General features: G+C 37.4%; 1 protein-coding gene across 1 annotated transcript in view; it reads left to right on the plus strand.

Moving 5' to 3' along the window:
• Window positions 1-18,208, plus strand: part of PLBD1 (phospholipase B domain containing 1) — a 49,842-nt gene that overhangs the window by 23,204 nt on the left and 8,430 nt on the right. The window contains exons 5-6 of the mRNA XM_016140540.2: window positions 1,040-1,180; window positions 1,600-1,744. Of these exons, the coding sequence (XP_015996026.2) occupies window positions 1,040-1,180; window positions 1,600-1,744 (286 nt within the window). The remainder of the gene's footprint in view (window positions 1-1,039; window positions 1,181-1,599; window positions 1,745-18,208) is intronic.

Consider the following 18,208-nt stretch of genomic DNA (forward strand, 5'->3'; position numbering starts at 1 on the left):
CCGTATATCAAGTTCATGGCATAATCACACAGAGAACAGTTATTGCTGGTGACCTTAAAACACAGTTACTGCTGCATATCCTTAGTGGGCCAGATCCTAAGGACAAGGAGAATCATAAAAAGATTTTTAAAAATTAAATAACCTTAAATTATATTCAGTGATCTTAATAATATTAGTATTGTTATTTTGAAATTTGATAGAGTTTGATAGATATAGCGAAATAAAAGAAATAAGTAAATATGTTGGATATCAAGATTTCCAATATTAAAAATCAATGAAGACACTGTTTTTAAAGTTAAATAATTAGGGCTCTTTTTGTTTGTTTGTTCGCTTGCTTGTTTTTTGTTAAAATGTCTTTTTTGTCTGTCCTCTCCCCACCTCTGTCTGAAAAATGGTTTGTATGTGGATGCCCAGCCCCTGGCTGCTCTGGTGGTTTGGCTCTTGTGGGAGCAGTACTGTCTAGTTAGCACAAAGTTCATATGAAGTTCAAGTCTGATAAGTGCTCCTGGGTTAATCCCGTCAAGTCGGTTAGTCTGAGGTTAAGCACGCAATCCAAATCGAAAGCGTCTTAGTTGAATGTTTTTGCTGTAGAGCAGTGAGTCTCAACTAGGGGTGATTTCCCTCCAGAAGCTATTTGTCAATGCCCGGAGACATTTTTGGTTGGTGCTCCTGATTAGTGAGTAGAGGCCAGGGCTGGTACTAAACATCCTACAATGCACAGTCCCCAACAAGAAAGAATTATTTGGCCCAAAAAAACATTAGCGCCAAGACTGAGAAAACCTGCTATAGAGGAATTAAAAAAAAAAAAATACTGTTTTACTTTCTTAGAAGACTCTCCTCAAATCTGCGGCTCTCAACACATGCTAAAATAGCTCATAACTATAATGTAATAAAATTACTTTATAAGTTGCAATAAAACCTAGTGCTTCTGTTACATTAGGGGCCCTTCACAAAGGAATGATTTAATGGATGTGTAACCAGAGGAACAGAAAATGACATCTGACTGTCACAAATCAGTGCCATCTCTGTCCTTTCCCAGCCTATGACACTGTTCCAGATTCAGTTCCTGAATGCCGTGGGAGATCTGTTGGATCTGATTCCCTCACTTTCTCCCCTCAAAAACTCCAGCTTGAAGGTTTTTAAGAGATGGGACATGGGACACTGCTCTGCTCTTATTAAGGTGAGACACACAGCAGCCTTTCTGTTTTTTCTTATTTTAGTCCGCATGGAATTTTTCTACATGTCTCCCAAGTATGGCAGCCTCTCACCCCTGGCTATTGCCATCGATCAGCTTTAGTTCCTCTACATAGACATTAAGAACTGGAAGGAACTGATGAAGGGAATTGGATGTACACAATGTTACGCGTCCGTTTCTACCACCATTCTTCCCAAGCTGTATGTACCTGCTACTCCCACTTTCCAGAACCTTCTATTTTGGATGCTAGGACAGAGTCACTCTGTTTCGTGCACATCAAAGGTTAATTTTCTGGTAATAAATATAGAAATAGAGACCTGAATTGACATAATCTCTGTACAGTTACTTCACTTACAGTCGGTTATCTATATACCTCTGCGTCATTACTATGATTCTGGCTATAGGTTCTTCCTGGGTTTGAGAACATCTATTTTGCTCACTCAAGCTGGTACACGTATGCAGCCATGCTCAGGATATATAAACACTGGGACTTCAACATCGTCGATAAAGATACCAGCTGTAGTCGCCTCTCTTTCAGCAGTTACCCAGGTAAATAAATTTAGAGGGACATCTGATTACTCTGAGTACTATTTCAGGATAAAACCTTGGTGATTCGGAGTAACTGGAATGGGAGAAATGTTTAGTAGTTAGTATACATTAATGAAATTTGATTTTCAGGCTGCTTTTTGAAGAAATAGTAGCTCTAATTCTTTTTAAAAATATGACATAAATTAAGTTAATAAAGCTGCCAAAAATTTACTCCAATAGATGCCAACTGAGTATTTATTAAGTTCAAGGCACTTTCTTATGCTCTGCTATGGAAGCAAAGATGAGCAAGACAGATCCTGCTCTCTGTGTCTCCTTGAGGGCCTGTCTCTGTTTCCCTTATTCATTGCAGTATGTACAGCACCTAACCTAGTGTGTGGCACCTAGTACTTAATAAATTTTTGCTTAATGAATGGATGAATGAATGTGTAAGCTCATAAATGTTCCACTAACAAGGTAAGTAGAATACAGATAAAAATAATGTTGTTACTGGATACAAACAAATAAACAAAAAACCAACCTAATTATTTAACTTTAAAAACAGGGTCTTCCTTGATTTTTTTTTTGTATGCTACAAAAGAAGTGTAAGAAATGCTGTGAATATTCAAAAGAGGGAGAACATACATACACCTGATTGTTGGGGAGAAAAGGGGGTGACATTTGAGATGAACCATGAATGATGAATAGGATTTGGATAGGTAGAGATGGGTGGGAAGGACAGTCTGCAGAGTAGGAGGTGCAAACTGCTATGCCTGAAGGAGACAGGCAAATGATATAAATGAATGAAGGGGGCTGATATAGGAAAGTAGAAGTGGAAACAACTGTAGCAAACGCATGACCCATTGGAAGGTGGCCAACTGCTCAGCTCCCACTGACTGTTGTCACTCTGCAATGTGAAGATCAGTGTTGTCAGATTCTCCAACTTCTCAAGAAAGAAATGTGGATTTCAAAAACAAAACCCATTGTGTAAACCCAAGAAAACATGTCTGCTGAGTGGAATGGCCCCCTCAATCTCAGGTTTGCAAACTCCTCAGGGAACATCATGAGCAAAGGCAAGGGGAAAATTCTTGCTGAACATTTAAGAGTCAAAGGAGGATGCGATGTAGTCATTTTTGATGTTTAATTACATACCTGTAACTTACAGGATAGTTATACCAACCACCTGTCATATTTATCTGCCATTGTCAGAATGTTATCGCCTTATTGCTCCTGATGGTATTAACACCATTCTATCAGGAATTCTGACCAGAGACATAACTAGATATTTTTCTGTCCTTGTGACCTGATCCTTCCTTTGAGACTACTTTGATTTCATCTTTGTCGTAGTTTGCTTAACTCTTTTAGTATTGAATGACGGATTTCTTGCTCTCTATTTCGATTCTTTTGTGTTCTTGTACACCGAAATTTAAGGACGGCAAGATACTGAGACCCGTCAAATGTTCTTCCTCTTCTTACTTGAAATTAAATGCCATGTTCAGATGTTACCTGCACTGCTTTGAAATCTCTGCATAATGGTATTCTTCCAAGGTCTAAACAGTTCTGCATCCTAAGGGTAATGATGGTAAAGGGCATGAGGGATTTCTTATGAAACTTATGATTCTGTTAACACTTGCATATATATCCTTCCAGAATACATAGATACATAGATAATAGAGATTTTTAAAGGAATTAAACTGAGAGAAAACAAAGGATTTTTTTTTTTTTTTAACATCGAAGTGTTTTAACAGGTGCTGGTGGAGCAATGTAATTTATGTTTTCTCTAACCAGACAGCTTTGAACTTAACAGAATATAAGAAATATATGCAGAATCTTATGTATTACAAAGGATTGTTTGATTAAGGGATCTGCAACATTGGATTTATCCAATAGACACGGAACTAAGTTTTGTCATGAACATCATGCCATGGGAGCTGTTGATCCCAGAACAAACTGGATGGCTTGTTTGTTTTCCTTTGGTGGAGGAATTCCATGGTTACTGGGTGGATTAGAAGTGTGCTGTTAGTTTTGTATTGAAGAGGGCAGGACCTGGAGGTTCTTCATGATATAAACAAGGATATTCAAAATTGCTGGGTCAGAACAGAAAGATCAAGTCACGAAACATTTGTGATTTGGCTGAGGCTCATGCTAAAGATGATGATAACTGGAATGGTACAGATACCATCATACTAAAGAAATGGTTAATTCCAAAGATCACATGCACCTATCCATATTTTTACAATGCATTTTGACCTTCCTGCCAAAGTCTGACCACCAAGATGATTGCCATGAGAACATGAGAAACTCGAAATAAAGTGTCAAGACACGGTGACCTTTTTTTTTTTTTTTTTTTTTTTTTTTTTTTGAGCTTTCCAAAAAGGAAAAAGGTAGAGAGCTTGGACGGTTGCTAAAATGTTACTGAGCATATGAAGTCCAACTATTTTACTTCAGTGAGCCCGTTTTCTTATTTGTAGAATGAGATTAATATAAGGCTTACTTCATAAAGTTGTAAACATTATTTAATTTATTCATTCATCAACAAGTTTCTGTTAAATTGTGCTAGGCAAAGTATTTTCAATGGAGAGTAGGACAGATACAATTTCTACTTGAATAAAATTTGCGTGCTGGTGAAAAATAGAGACAAATGAAAAGCAATGATAATAAAGTACGATTTGCCTAATAATACAAAAGATTAGTTCGGGGATGTTGAGAGAGCTTCTAAGAAAAAGCTATCTCAAGTATAAATTAGACAAGTATAAATTAGCCAGGCCATTGGGGATAATGGAGTGGGACAATCGGCATGTGTAAAAAAAGGCCTGTAGGCAAGAGAAAGTATGGAGAAGGCCAGAGAGAAGTGAAGAGCAATTCAAGACCTTTAAAGTGACAAATGGTAGAGGCACTAATAGAGATTTGCATTTTAGAATTATCTGGCCCATGAAAGGAGGACAAAAGAGGCTGTCACAGAACATTTAGAAGGCTGATACAATAATCCGGGTGACTCAAATCACACAATGTTTTGTAGATGGTCAATCAATGTGTAGGTGGGAGATTAATATCCATCTTCAAGAAGAAAAGAAAATGTCAAAAACGACTGCTGAATTACTATAGCATGTCATGACTTTCTACGTGCTTCTGTTGTCCTAGCTGGACTCCTTGAAGGATGCTGACCTAATAGGAATTGCCAGAAGAGCACTCCCAATTGCACCCCAGCATAGGAGAATTGAAGGAACAGTAGTAGCACTCCTTCACAACACACTCATCAATATTACAAAGGGATTTACTGTCTCCAGCACACCCAGGCTTATCTAAACCAGTCCCATGCTCCGAGTTCATCAAAGCCCCAACTGACTTCATAAGAAAACAAAAAGAGGTGGTTAAGGAAGTAAATTAATATAACCACCCCCATCTTCATCTAGAAAGGATTTAAGTGATTTGGTAGCTTAATAGGTTCAGCCTTTTTAGTCTGTTTTTAAAAAACAGAATAGGAATTTCCTTTACCTTTGGAGAAATTATCTGAAGATGCTAACATAAAATGTCCCGAGTAAGTCTAAAGTATACCAAAAGTATAACAGGTGCTGATAACTTAATGCCACTCTTACGCCCAGGTGCGTGAAGTTCCAGCTTTGACGTCCCTTCCTCAAAATTTCCTTAGTGCCCCTCCAGCAGAGACCAGCCACACTGAAAATACTGGTGCATCCTGGCTCTGGTCTGTGTCTTATATGTATCTGGACACTATAAAAAATTTTCTAAATATCTTTCCAATGCCCAAGACCAGCCAGCAGAGCAGAGCCATCCAAGTGGGGCCAAGCTCAGACAGGTACCCATGTGGGTCCTGGTCCCTGTATCTCCCTTTTTGGGGAGTTTTTTTTTCTCTACCCACACCCCCAGGCAAGTTCAGCAAGGTGCCATGTGGAGCTCTGGGACTCGAGCCTATGAGGTAGTCCTTTTAAGTTAGACCCTTCCTGCTGGCCCTCAAAGTGTATTTTTTACATGATCGAGCTGACAGAATGTTGGTGACATGATGAGTTCAGATTACTCTCATGTCAGACATAGCATATATTCAGGGCTCTAAGCTGCCAAAGGTCACGCTTGCTCTTGGGTTTAAGCAAGTATGCGGGCCCCTGCATTCCCTTGTGTTCTCATTGCAGTCCCACCCTCCTTCTACAGCACCCAAAGGCAGCAGGGGAGGTGACAAATGAACTTTTACTCTGTGTACTCTGCGCTGGCGCTGGCAGCAGTCACCTCATCCTGCTGCAATCTTCTGGGGAGAGCTGGGCCTGGCCCCGACAGGGGCTTTTGAGAACCTAGCTCCACAGCACCAATGGGCCTTTCAACATATCTCATGCCTCCAGTTAATGAGTTGGCTTCCCACTCTCACAGGTCAGTCTTACGCTGCATTAATATTCCCTGTGCAATTGGGACTGCTCTTCTGGCTCTGCCCACAGGCTTGCCCATTAGTCGGGGTGTGTGAAGGGTGGGGATGTAAAAGGAGATCACATTCCAGGAATGCAAGGATTACAGCCTAAGGAGTCCAAGAGAAAACACAATTTGAAAATGTACTGATCTATGCCTATGCTATAAAATTCTGAATCAAACTTTAATGAGCATAAAATGAATTATGATTCACATTTTTCTTAACACTCTGGGTAAGACTTGCATTTGTGGTCATCATTAGCAAATCACAGTAATGATCTTTGAGAGAGTCATTAGCAGCCAGAATTCACTGGCGGCACAATAGATATTACAGAGTCATTAAGTAAATGGTGTTAGGGAACTGCAGAGGCAAAGAAAGAAATCTATGCTGTTTTGGTATAAACAGGTTACAAAGAGTCGTAGCTTTGTAGTAATAACAGTGTTGCTGCCTTTTTCTCATGGTGGGAGATATAAAATTATCCAGAAACAATGTATTTCATAATAAAGAATACAAAGAGATGGTACTTGGACACTTTAAGGAATCTTTACATGCACTGATTGAATAATAGACAAATGCATTAGTATTTTTCTCTACCCATTGTTCTAAATGTCCATTAATAAATCACTATGGGCCCATGAATTTTGGAATATATTGCTTAATCAAATTTTTTGTATAGGCGTGGGCTCTGAAAAAATATACTTGCCTGAGGCTCTAAAAACTCTAAGGAATGTAATCCTGATACCCTTGTTCTAGGAGCTTTCCATCCCCCACACAAGCTTTGAATAGCCATGTCTGTTTTACCTAACAACTGAGAAGTCCGAGGAAGATAGAAGACCTACACTAGCCCTACCCCAGGATATTGTACACAGCCAAGTGTCAATTTTGGCTATGCAAGTCAAGACCCAAGGAAGTAAGACATGGAGAAAAATCCCACAGGAGATGACAGCACTGAAAAGGTAGCCAAGACCACCAGTATGAAGACCTCAGCACAAAGGTCTACTGATTTCAATTACATGGCATCTTTAAATCAATTCAGAGAAAATCAACATCATTAATACCGAGTCTTCCAATCCATGAATATAGTATCTCTATTTATTTGGATCTTTAATTTGAGCGATGTTTTGCAGTTTTAAGTATATGGGTCTTACATACCTTTAATTCATTTGAATCCTAAATAACGTTTGATGCTTTTATAATCAGAATTGATCTTTAGCCCTTTTCTCTTTTTTTTTTTGTTGTGTATATGCATTAGTTACTTATAGCTACATGTCACCCCAAAACTGAAAAAAAATATCATTTAGTATCTCATAGTTTCTGTGGATCAGGAATTTAGATAGGGCACAGTGCAGATAGCTTGTCTCTACTTCACTATATCTGGGGCTCCAGCTGGAAGATTCAAAGACTGAGGGGCTGAACTCTGTGGCAGCTCAACCGAAGCTGGAAGATACACTTCCAAGTTGACTCACTTACATGGCTGACAAGGTGGTGCTGGAAAATTTGATCCCCACCACTTAGACCTCTCCACAGGACTGCTTGAGCATCCTCGTGAGGATGTGCCCAGCTTTCCCCAGACCAAGTGATCCAAAAGAACAAAACAGAAACAGCGATGCCTATTATGACCTAGTCTCAGAAGTCATACACTGTCACTTCCACCATTCTATTCATGAGAAGCACATTATGATCACCCCCAGTCAAAAACTTCGTGGAAATATAAAAACCACCACAATATAGAAATATGACTTATCTATATATTTACTTTTTGTCCTGAGACCTTTCTAAATTTATTTATCAGTTCTAATAGCTTTTCTGTAGATTTCTTGGGATTTTCCTATATGGATAATCATGCCATCTCTGCATAAAGACAATTTCACTTCTTTCTTCCCTTGTATATCTTTGTTTTTCTACTGGATTGCACTGGATAAGACCTCAAGGACAATGTAGACTAGAAGGGCATAATAATCCTTCCTTGCCTAGTTCCTAATCTTAAGGGCAAGGTATCCAGTCTTTCACTATTAGGTATGTTTGTTGTAGGATTTTTATAGATATTCTTTATAAGGTTAAAGAAGATCCCTGTTCTTCCTACTTTGCTTAATGTTTTTATCATGAATGAGTGTTGTATTTTGTGAAATTCTTTCTCCATGTCTACTAAAGTGATTATATAATTTTTCTTGTTTATTAATATGGTGTTCCATTGATTGATATGCAGATGTTAAACCAACTTGGCATTCCTGGATAATCTTCATATTGTCATTATTAAAAAAAAATTTTTGTTGTTCAACATACTAATAGTTAATAATTCCCCCCCCCCCCAGTATTCATTAAAGATATTAATCTGTGGTTTTCTTTTCTTATAACAGTTTTTGTATCAGGGTAACCTTGTTCTTATAATCTGAGAGTGGGATTTTTTTTCCTTTTGTTTCCTGAAAAAGTTTTTGTAGGACTGGTATGATTTTTCTTCTTAAATGTTTCATGTAATTATTCATTGATCAAATCCTTTAGACATGGAGTTTTATTTGTTGGGAAAGTTTTAAATTATTAATTTAGTTGCTTTTATTGCTATAGGACTATCCAGATTTTCTAACTCTTGAGTCAGTTTTGAAAATTTGTGCCTTTCACGGAATGTGTCCATTTTTTTAAAGTTATGCTTATTGATAGTTATTTATACCATTTTAATTAACCTTTCAATTCTTCAGGATCTGTAGTTAAGTTTCTTTAACCATGTATGATACTGTGTCTTTTTTCTTGCTCAGTCTAGCTAGAAGTATATAAATTTTATTGATATTTTTCAATAACCAGATTTCATTTTCCTTGTTTTGTTTCCTATTGTATGTCTATTTTTTTCCTCATTGATTTCCATTCTTTATCATTTTCTTTCTTCTATTTATTTTGCATCTTATCAGCTTTTTTCCTAGCTTCTTTAAAAATCTTACATAATTGATTTTAATCTTTTTTCTTTTCTACTATACAAAAGTAAAACTATAACTCCCTCATCTCTCCTTTAATGCATCTGATAATTTTCGGTATGTTTTGTTTTCATTTTCATTCAATTTAGAATGGTTTCTAATTTCTCACATGATTTTTTTAAACTGTGACTTATTTAGAAGTGTATTGTTTAGTTTCCAGAAATTTGAAGACTTTCCAGATATCTTTGTTTTTCTTTAATTTTAATTCTATAGTGATCACAAAACTGTATAATTTCAAATTTTTGTAAACTTTCTTAATGCCTGTTTTATGGCTCAGCATGAGATCTATCTTAGTGAATGATTCAGACAGTAAGAAGGAATGTGAATTCTTATATTTCTGAGTATAGCATTCTATAAATTTCAATCAGTCTAAGTTAGTCGATAATGTGGTTCAAATCTTCTATATCCTGGTTGATTTTTCTATCTACTTGTTTTATTAATTACTAAGAGAAGAATATTTATACTTCCAACTATACTACTGTCATTAAGCATTTATATTTTTATAATTATTATGTAGTCCTATTATATTGAAACTGTTATCATTATGAAATGCCTCTGTCTCTAGTAAACCTCTTAAAACCTTTAATGTCTTACATTAATAAAGCCACTCCAGTTTTCTTATGCTTGCTGTTTGCACCTTGTACTTTTTCTATCCATTTACTTCGAACCTATTTGTGTCTTTATTTTTACTGTATGTCTCTGCAGACAACAAAAAATTGAGACTTTTTTTTTTTAATCAAGCCTGCTGAGCTCTGACTTTTGATGGGAGCATTTGGTCCATTCACATTTAATGTTAGTATTTATATATGTGAATTTAGGTCTGCTACTTTGCTATCTGTTTTTTTTATATCATCTTTGTTTTGTTTCTCTGTTCTTTTTTCCCCAGTCTTCTTTTATGTTAGTATTCTAACAAAATAACTCATATGTTAGTACCCCACTTGGCTTTCTAGTTACATTTCTTTGCTTTGTCTTATAGTGGTTGCAGTAAAAATTGTAATGTACATCTTTAACTCATCAAAATTTACATAAATTAAATCTTTTATATCTGATAAAAAACGATAGGAATCTCGCCATGGTAATAGTCCCATTTAGTGCCTCCCATTCCTTGTGCTATTGTTGTCGTATGTTACAACTATGTTATAAACCCGCCACATGGTGTCATACCTTTTATTCAACATAGATGTCTTTTAGAGAATTTAAGATGACATTATATATATAATGAATATAGATAAACTCAACAAACTCCAAATAGAATAAATACAAAGAAAATCAGAGCTAGCATATTACAAAGCCAAAGATAAAAATCTGAATGCAGGAGAAAAAATTATACACATACTTTTCAGCCTAGGATGGGGTTACTTCTCAATAAACTCATTGTAAATTGAAAATATCGTAAGTCGAAAATGCATTTAATATACCTAACCTACCAAACCTAGCTTAGCCTAGCATACCTTCAACGTGCTCAGAACGCTTATATTAGCTTACAGTTGGACAAAATCACCTAACACAAAGTCTATTTTATAATAAAGTGTTGAATATTTCATGTAACTTATTGAATACTGTACTGAAAGTGAAAGACAGAATGGTGTTCACCACTAACATACACAGCTGAAAGCACACTGGGCCCGAAGAACATTTGCAGCACTGAGCTAAAATTATGTTGACACATCGTATCACATATCACATGGGAGGAGATCGAAATTCAAATGTTGAAGTATGGTTTCTACTGAATGCATATTACTTTCACGCCATCGTAAAGTTGAAAAATTGTAAGTCAAATCATTATAAGTCAGACCTTCTGTATATATATTATGTGTAGGTATATTTTATCTTTGGCTTTGTGATACACCAGCTCTGGTTTTCTTTGTATTTATTCTATTTTTGGATTTATTGAGTTGTTAGATCTGTAAATTAATGTTTTTCATCAAATTTAAGAATTTTTTTTAGCAGCTTCAAATATTTTTTCCATCCCTTTATTCTGTCTCTCTGGGATTCCAATTACTTATATGCCAGAATGCTTAATCTCATTCCACAGGTCTTGGGGGCTTTGTTCATTTTTCTTCAGTATTTTTTTTCTCTCTAGTCTTCAAATTGGATAATTTTCCTTGATCTATTTCAAGTTTACTGATTCTTCTGCCATCTTAAACTTGCTATTGAATCCATCCAGTAAAATTTTTATTTCAATTATTTCAGTTATTTTCAGGTCTAGAATTTCCATTTCGCTCTTGAGTTTCTATTTTTCTGTTAATATTCCTTCTGGTAGCTTTTAATACTATACTTTATTTTTATAAGTGATTTGAAGTTGAAGTCTTTGTCAGCTAAATCCAACATCTTAGCCTACTTGGAGACAGTTTCCAGGGACTTTTTTTTTTTAGTGTGGGTCACATTTTCCTAGGGTCCTTTTTTTTTTTTTTTTTTTTTAATGTTCAATGCTTTTTGGTTGAAAATTGGATATCGAAGATTAGTACATTATAGTGACTGTAGAATTTATTTTTCTGAGAATTATTGGTGTTTTGTTATAGTAGGCAATTACTTTGCTGGTACTCAGACTTCAAAATATATCTCTCATGCAATAGCCAATGTCTTTGCTCAGTTTTTTTTTTTGTTGTTGTTGTTTTTGTTTGTTTTTCTGCTTTTAGCCGCTTCTTTCTCAACCTGGCCCCCTGGAGACTGCCCTTGCATCTGCATAGTTTAGTAGATAGCCAAGGATTTTGGCAGAGCTTAACTCAAGTTTTAGAGTTAACTCTCTTTGTGGTGTGCTTGTTTCCAAGGTTCCTTCTAAATTTCCATCTGTTCTTCCATCTCTGAATTTTGCCCTTTGACAGACTGAGTGGTCCGAGCTATATATAAGCTGGGAAACACCCTCTGTTAAAGTTGCAGCAAACTCATATATCTCACCAAGAACAATTACAAAGGTCTTACAAGGGTAAATTTCTCGCTTCTTTCTGCCTTTACTCTGAGCTCCCTGGCATCTCTCACACTTTTGCATGGTTAGTGGTCAGCCAGGGAATTGGAAATTTATGTTCAGAATTTGGATTGCTGCTCTTCTGCGGTTCTTTTTTGCTTCCAAAAATTGCCCCCTTAAATACTCAGCTGTTCTGCAGCACTGAACTCTGACATCTGCCATCTCAAGTCATTATGGCTACAGTTTTCCACCACCAGAGTTGGGGATAGGGAGTAAGAAGTGCATTTAAGCAAGGAAACCCCATACTCATATTCTTAATTAATACTACCAGTGTTCAGTTTCTCCCTGCCTTTAGTTTTTTTTCTAGTACCTACCATAAGTTGTTGTAAATAATTTTATAGAGTGTTTATTATTTTCGTGGGAGAAGTCATCCAATTTCTTCATCCTGCCATTATCGAAAAACTCACCCTTGGTATGAGCATTTTTATTGCTTTTTAATACATTTTGCCCAGTGCTTTCCATGCTAACAAAAGACATCACAAGAACTCCTCTTAGAAATATTTGCTAACCTTCAGGCTGAGTAAGCTGTTTCTCCTTTGAGCTTCCCTGGCACCCCGTGCATAATTTCTTCAGAGCCCATATTCTATATTCATGTCCACATTTCCAGGGCCAGCACAGAGCCTTGCGCATTGTAATCATTAAATGAATATTTATGGAAGCAAGGAAAGAGAAAAGGAGGAAAGGATGGAAGGAAAAAAAGAAAGTGAGAAGAAACAAGGAAAGGAAGGAGACAAGCAGACAGGTCAGGGATGACCCACTCTGACATGATCATGGTGTGGGAGCCGTGAGGGAGGAAGATGGGGAAATGAAATGAAAGATGGAGGTGAGGGCTGCCTAAGAGATCCTTGTCCCTATCACAACCTCATCGTTTTCTCTTTGTACTACCTTCTCTTGTATACCCTTGATTTGAAAACAAGAGTCCAAAATGTTCAGGAATCGTTATCAAGGCATTTCTGATGCAGGCCTGTATGTTCAGCACAAGCGTTGGACCTTGAAGCTAATCCTTTGTAGCCACCCTGGTTATAAATGACAGGAATAGGACCTAACTAGTCTTAGGCAGCATCCAAGTTTTAAATGAGTTACTATAAACTCGTTTTTGCTGATTTGTTATTGAAACAAAAAGAAAAAAAAAACCTAATATTTGTTTAGTTCCTACTTACGTGCTTGGTGTTGTGTCTGATACTATACTAAACAGTTGGTATGTAATGTGTCATTTAATTTTTATAAAGACCTAATAAGAAGGGTGTTGTATCTGCGTTTTTCAAATAAAGAAACAGGTTTAGAGAAGTTTCTTAGCATGCTTAAAATCATACCACTTAGAGGTTGGGGTCTGGGGCTCAAACACAGTGTATCTAACTATAAATATCCATTTTTTTCTCCCAGAAATGGTTCAGTTTGCATTTAAGTTAAATGGTTAAAACTAAATGAGCCATGAACTCAAAGGGCCTCTTAGCACAGTAGGTAGGTGGAGCTTTTGCGTGGGATCAAATGCTGGAACCTTTTCTAAGTGTTTTAATTGAGGATTCCAGTAACGATGCACCCTATGAGGCTGAAGCGTCAAGCTTAATTATCTCTAAGTGAGGTTCTCCGGAATGCGCTTAGTGTGTTTTAGCAAGCATGGACGTGTTTCTACTTTGCATTATATCCGAGCATCCCATCACCTTCCCCATATACTCATATTTACTCCGTAAACTTAAAATTTCCTGTAGAGCTTGCTAAAAATGCAGATTCCTAGTGCCAGCCATGAAATTTTTATTCAGTTGATCTGGGCTGGGAGATTTGTAACAAGCACCCTAGGTGAATCTGTCATGCTGGGTCCAAGCCCATTCTTTCCAACTCTGGCAGCCCTCCTCATCTCGAGAGCAAAGACTTTGCTCAACCTTTTACTCTGTGAAGTTCAAACACTTGAAAGTAGTTGCACAAGAAGGTAAAAGAATAGTCTCAAACCCCCAAGATAACGTAGGCAAATCTCTTTATAATCCATAATGTTATCACTTTCAAAGGTTATAAAATTGCCTAGGTATATTGTAAACATTTTCAATGTACCATTACTTTTATTAATTTCACATTATGTCTTTTATCTTAGAAACCTTGATCACAAAGCTAGAATAAATACAAACAATCCACGCCAAGATTTAGGTCTTCTGCCTTCAAAAAGTAGAAACAAGGGAGGAAAAGGAATGAAAGTGCAACCGGGGCACGTATTGCAAAGAGTTATAGATAAATTTTTAAAGCATTTAATTTTCTGCTTTCTTAAGTACCTTTCTTTTGTTCTTTATGTTGTCTCTGTCACCATCCCAGGCCACTGATGACTTCTTCCAGGCCACACCTGTTTGATCATCTTGCCCCACCTAGCTCAGGAACCTTCCTCTTTTCCATCTTTCCAGATATCCCACTTTATTTTTCATACTTTTCTTGATTAACTAATCAGAAGGTGATTTCCTCCAACTCCACCCTTGTCTGTATGTGCAACTCCCTCTGACTCACTCTCTCCTTAACCACTTCTACTGCATTCGCTCCATCCTAAGTGTTGTTGCTATTTGCATGACTACGTATCTGTTCCGTCCACATTTTTCAGGCATATGGTATAGTGGCAACGGCATGTGTTAAGATTTGGTTTTAGATTTATTCCTGACAAGGCTGTTTATTAGCTTTAAGTAGCTAAATATTTTTAAAATAGATCATCTTGTGAAGATAAAATAATGGTGTCCATCCTTCTAAAGCAAGGTATCTGGTGTGTAGTAAGTGCACAGTAAATGTTAGTTACCACCATCTTCTCTTTCTTCTTTAGATTTGACAGTGATTTATTGAGCACCTACTATATGTCAAATCCTTTTTCTTGGTGCTGGAGTGAACAAGACAAAAAAAGTTCCTGTCCTGACAGAGCTTACATGATATGGGAGAGATAGAAAACAGTAAACAAATAATATAATCCAAAGTAAATAAAATAATTTATTATTGAAGATAAACAAATTTTGATTTTGATGTGGATGATAACAGAATGTTGATTACTATAAACCCACCTTCTTTATATTTAGTCCATATAATCTTTAAGAGATCTATCAATCCCTCTAGTGGACCACTACAAGATACTCACACTCCATGGCATGGACTTCATGCGCTTGAATACATAATAGTGTGAATCCTTCATTGATCACATTCTTACTGCAGGATTAAGCAAATATGTCTTCAATAAATGCCTAGTTGAGGAATAATCACTGGAAGAAGTGGAGATTGATTAATACCAGTTAGAATGTTGGTAGGAAGAGAAGCAAATAATATAATGCTGGAAGGTAGGAAGACTGAGTCCATTGTAGAGTAGAAGAAATAAATGGCTTTAGGGTTTCATACCCTGGGACAATAGAGCATCTGTAGGCTTCATTTTAATAGAGTGAGGAAGCAGAAGGTTCTCCTGCTGCAGACAGCAACCTTAAAGCATGTGTCCTGGCAGAGATTCAGAGGGGGCATGAGTAGGCAGGGAGGGCAGCTCTGGGCATGTGCCTTTTAACAGAGTTCCCAAGGGAATTCTGATATAGTCTCTGGGCTGGGGAACTGTCATGCAATGCTTGGGAGATAGCAGATGTTTAATAAACATTTATTGACTGACTGTCAGACTGACTTAGAGAAATTAGACAGCCCAGCATAGGCTGGTGCTCCCCACGGGTCTGAGAAGGGATATTCTTCAGCAGTGGAAAGAAGCTGAGTAGAAAGGCTGCATGTGACGTAAAGTCGTTGCTTTGTTTTTTTTTTTGTTTTGTTTTTGATTTCTTTCAAAAGAAATAAAAGAGAATTCTCCCCTCTGTGTTAAAATCAAAGGGCAGCAAGACATTTCAAAACAAAATATGTTGTATAATTGGATTACTATTATTGTATGTCAGCCATTGCCGTACCAAAATTTGTGGCTGGAAACAATGTGTGATTATTACTGCTTTTGAGTCCACAGGTTAGCTAAGTGGTTCTTTCCAGATAATTAAGGTGGCACATTTCATGCATCTGTGCTTGACTGTGGATAGGCAGCTTTGTTCTCAGAAGAACTCTCTTGCATGTTAGGAGGTTGACCAGCTAGAGGCTGGCCTTGGCTGAGACAACTGGTCTTCCTCCATGTGGACCCTTAGCCTAGAGACCAGGCTAGACTGGTCTTGTTGACAATGCAATCACAGGGTTATCAGAGAGTGAGCAGAAGTGTGCAAGGTCTCTTGAGGTCTAGACTTAGAACTGGCATATTCTGTTAAAGAAGCAAGTTCCAAATCTAGTCCGGATTTAAGAGATGAGGAAACAGACAACACCTTTTGATGAGAGATGTTGCAAAGTCACATTGCAGAGAATATGGATAAGAGGGAGAGGGTGAAAAAATGCAGCACAGCTATTTTAACAATCTTAATTCATACTACTGACCCTGAGTTGTTCGTTACTTTTGTCCTTGCTCAACACTGAGTCTGCTTTTTTGGAATGAAAAAGTGTGTTTGGTCTTTGGAGCTTTGGAGCTGCTAATGCATGAGGCGTACAAATGGGTACGTTTTAAATGCAGTTGGTAGGCTAAGAAGGGTGAATGTTACTGGGTTATACTGAGCAATAGGTCTAAATGGCATCAGAGGATAGTGGTCACTATTCACTTCCGTGACTGAAGTGATTTTTTTTTAAGTTTAAAATATGATTTATTAACTGCGAGCGTTCCCTTTTATTTCTTAATTAAATTCAGCAAGAAGCTTATGATGAAATATTTGCAGGCTGGCTTCTATACTCAAGCATTTTGCTTTCTCCTGATCTAAAATAGTCTGCCTTCCAAAAACTGCCAATGACAAATAAGAACGAGAATATAATTTTACATAGTCAAAGAACATTCATTTCTCTTATAATACAATATTTTGGGACTTTGTCCCCTCCCTGAGCCTTTTCCTTTTTTAAATCTTTTTAAAATTTACACTGTAGAATTAAGTTTGACTAGAAGTTTTCGCAAGCCGGTTCATTCTCTTTGTTTCAGAATGTGGGTGGCCTACATTTTCCCATCTTTAATAAACAGTCTTGCTCGTAAATGAGACTACTGCTTATGTTAGCATTATTCACTCACACATATTAAAGAACGCCTGCCCTCTAGTGTCCACAGAAGTTGCTACAACAAGGAGTGAATTAGCAAGTTTATCATGCCAGAAATATAGCACTCTACCCTGCAAGGATTTTTCTACCAGAGAGCTTGCTCAAGGCTACCAAGTATGGCTGTACAGTTTGAACACTGCAAAACAAACCCATCCCAGGAGGTGAATGAATGGTCAATGAAATCCATCCCATACTTTGCTGTGAAGCCACTGCGTCCTGTTTCCAGGCTATATCTGCCCAGAGGGGTTACCCATTGAAATTTCATTCAAGGGTGCCTGTCATCAAGCCTTGTACCACCTGAAGTGTGCAACTTTCTCTCCTTTATATAAACCTCTGTATAGGCTAATAACAGCCTTGTGGAGGCTCATTATGAGTAAGTTGAACACTGCTCTCAACATGTAACTTTGCTACTTAGAAATTTCCAAAAATTAAAATTAGGCTGTTTGAGCGGAATGTTACTTAGTCCCAGGTTTTCAGGGGGAAGGGCTCAAGAAACAGAGGCAAAATGAGAAGGGCCAAATTTGTTGGTGGCAGTTTGGGGAACTAAAATGCAGGCCTTCTGACTTCCAATCCATGCTTCGAAGCCTTACCTTTAGCTTCGGACTATCCCTTTATTTGACCTCACCCTACCTATCCACACGCTTGTTGAGCGAGTGAATGAATGACTATCCAACTGTATTTTCTAATGTTTCTTTGCCCCCACCTCCCAAAATTTCCACTCTCTGATGCTATATCTGTTCCTACTGTACATCTTTGTTTATATTTTTGTTCCTACCTACAATGCTCACTGGTTGAGACCTGGCTGATGTCTATATAAGCTTCAGACTCAGTTCCAGGTCCACTTCCTCCATGAATCTCTTCTTCTCCAGCCTTCATTAAGCCAAAAGAAGAGAGCCATGAAGGCTGAGCCCAGCTGTTCAGATTTAGTGGAAAGAGCTCTGGCCTGGATCAAGGACTAGGATTGCTAGGAGCTCGCTATCCAATCTTGAGTAGATGCCATGGCCTCTTTGAGCCTCATGTTGGTCTTCCCAATTATGAAAGCATCACACCACATC

The sequence above is a fragment of the Rousettus aegyptiacus genome, unplaced genomic scaffold (assembly GCF_014176215.1).
Source record: "Rousettus aegyptiacus isolate mRouAeg1 unplaced genomic scaffold, mRouAeg1.p scaffold_m13_p_2, whole genome shotgun sequence".
NCBI lineage: Eukaryota > Metazoa > Chordata > Mammalia > Chiroptera > Pteropodidae > Rousettus > Rousettus aegyptiacus.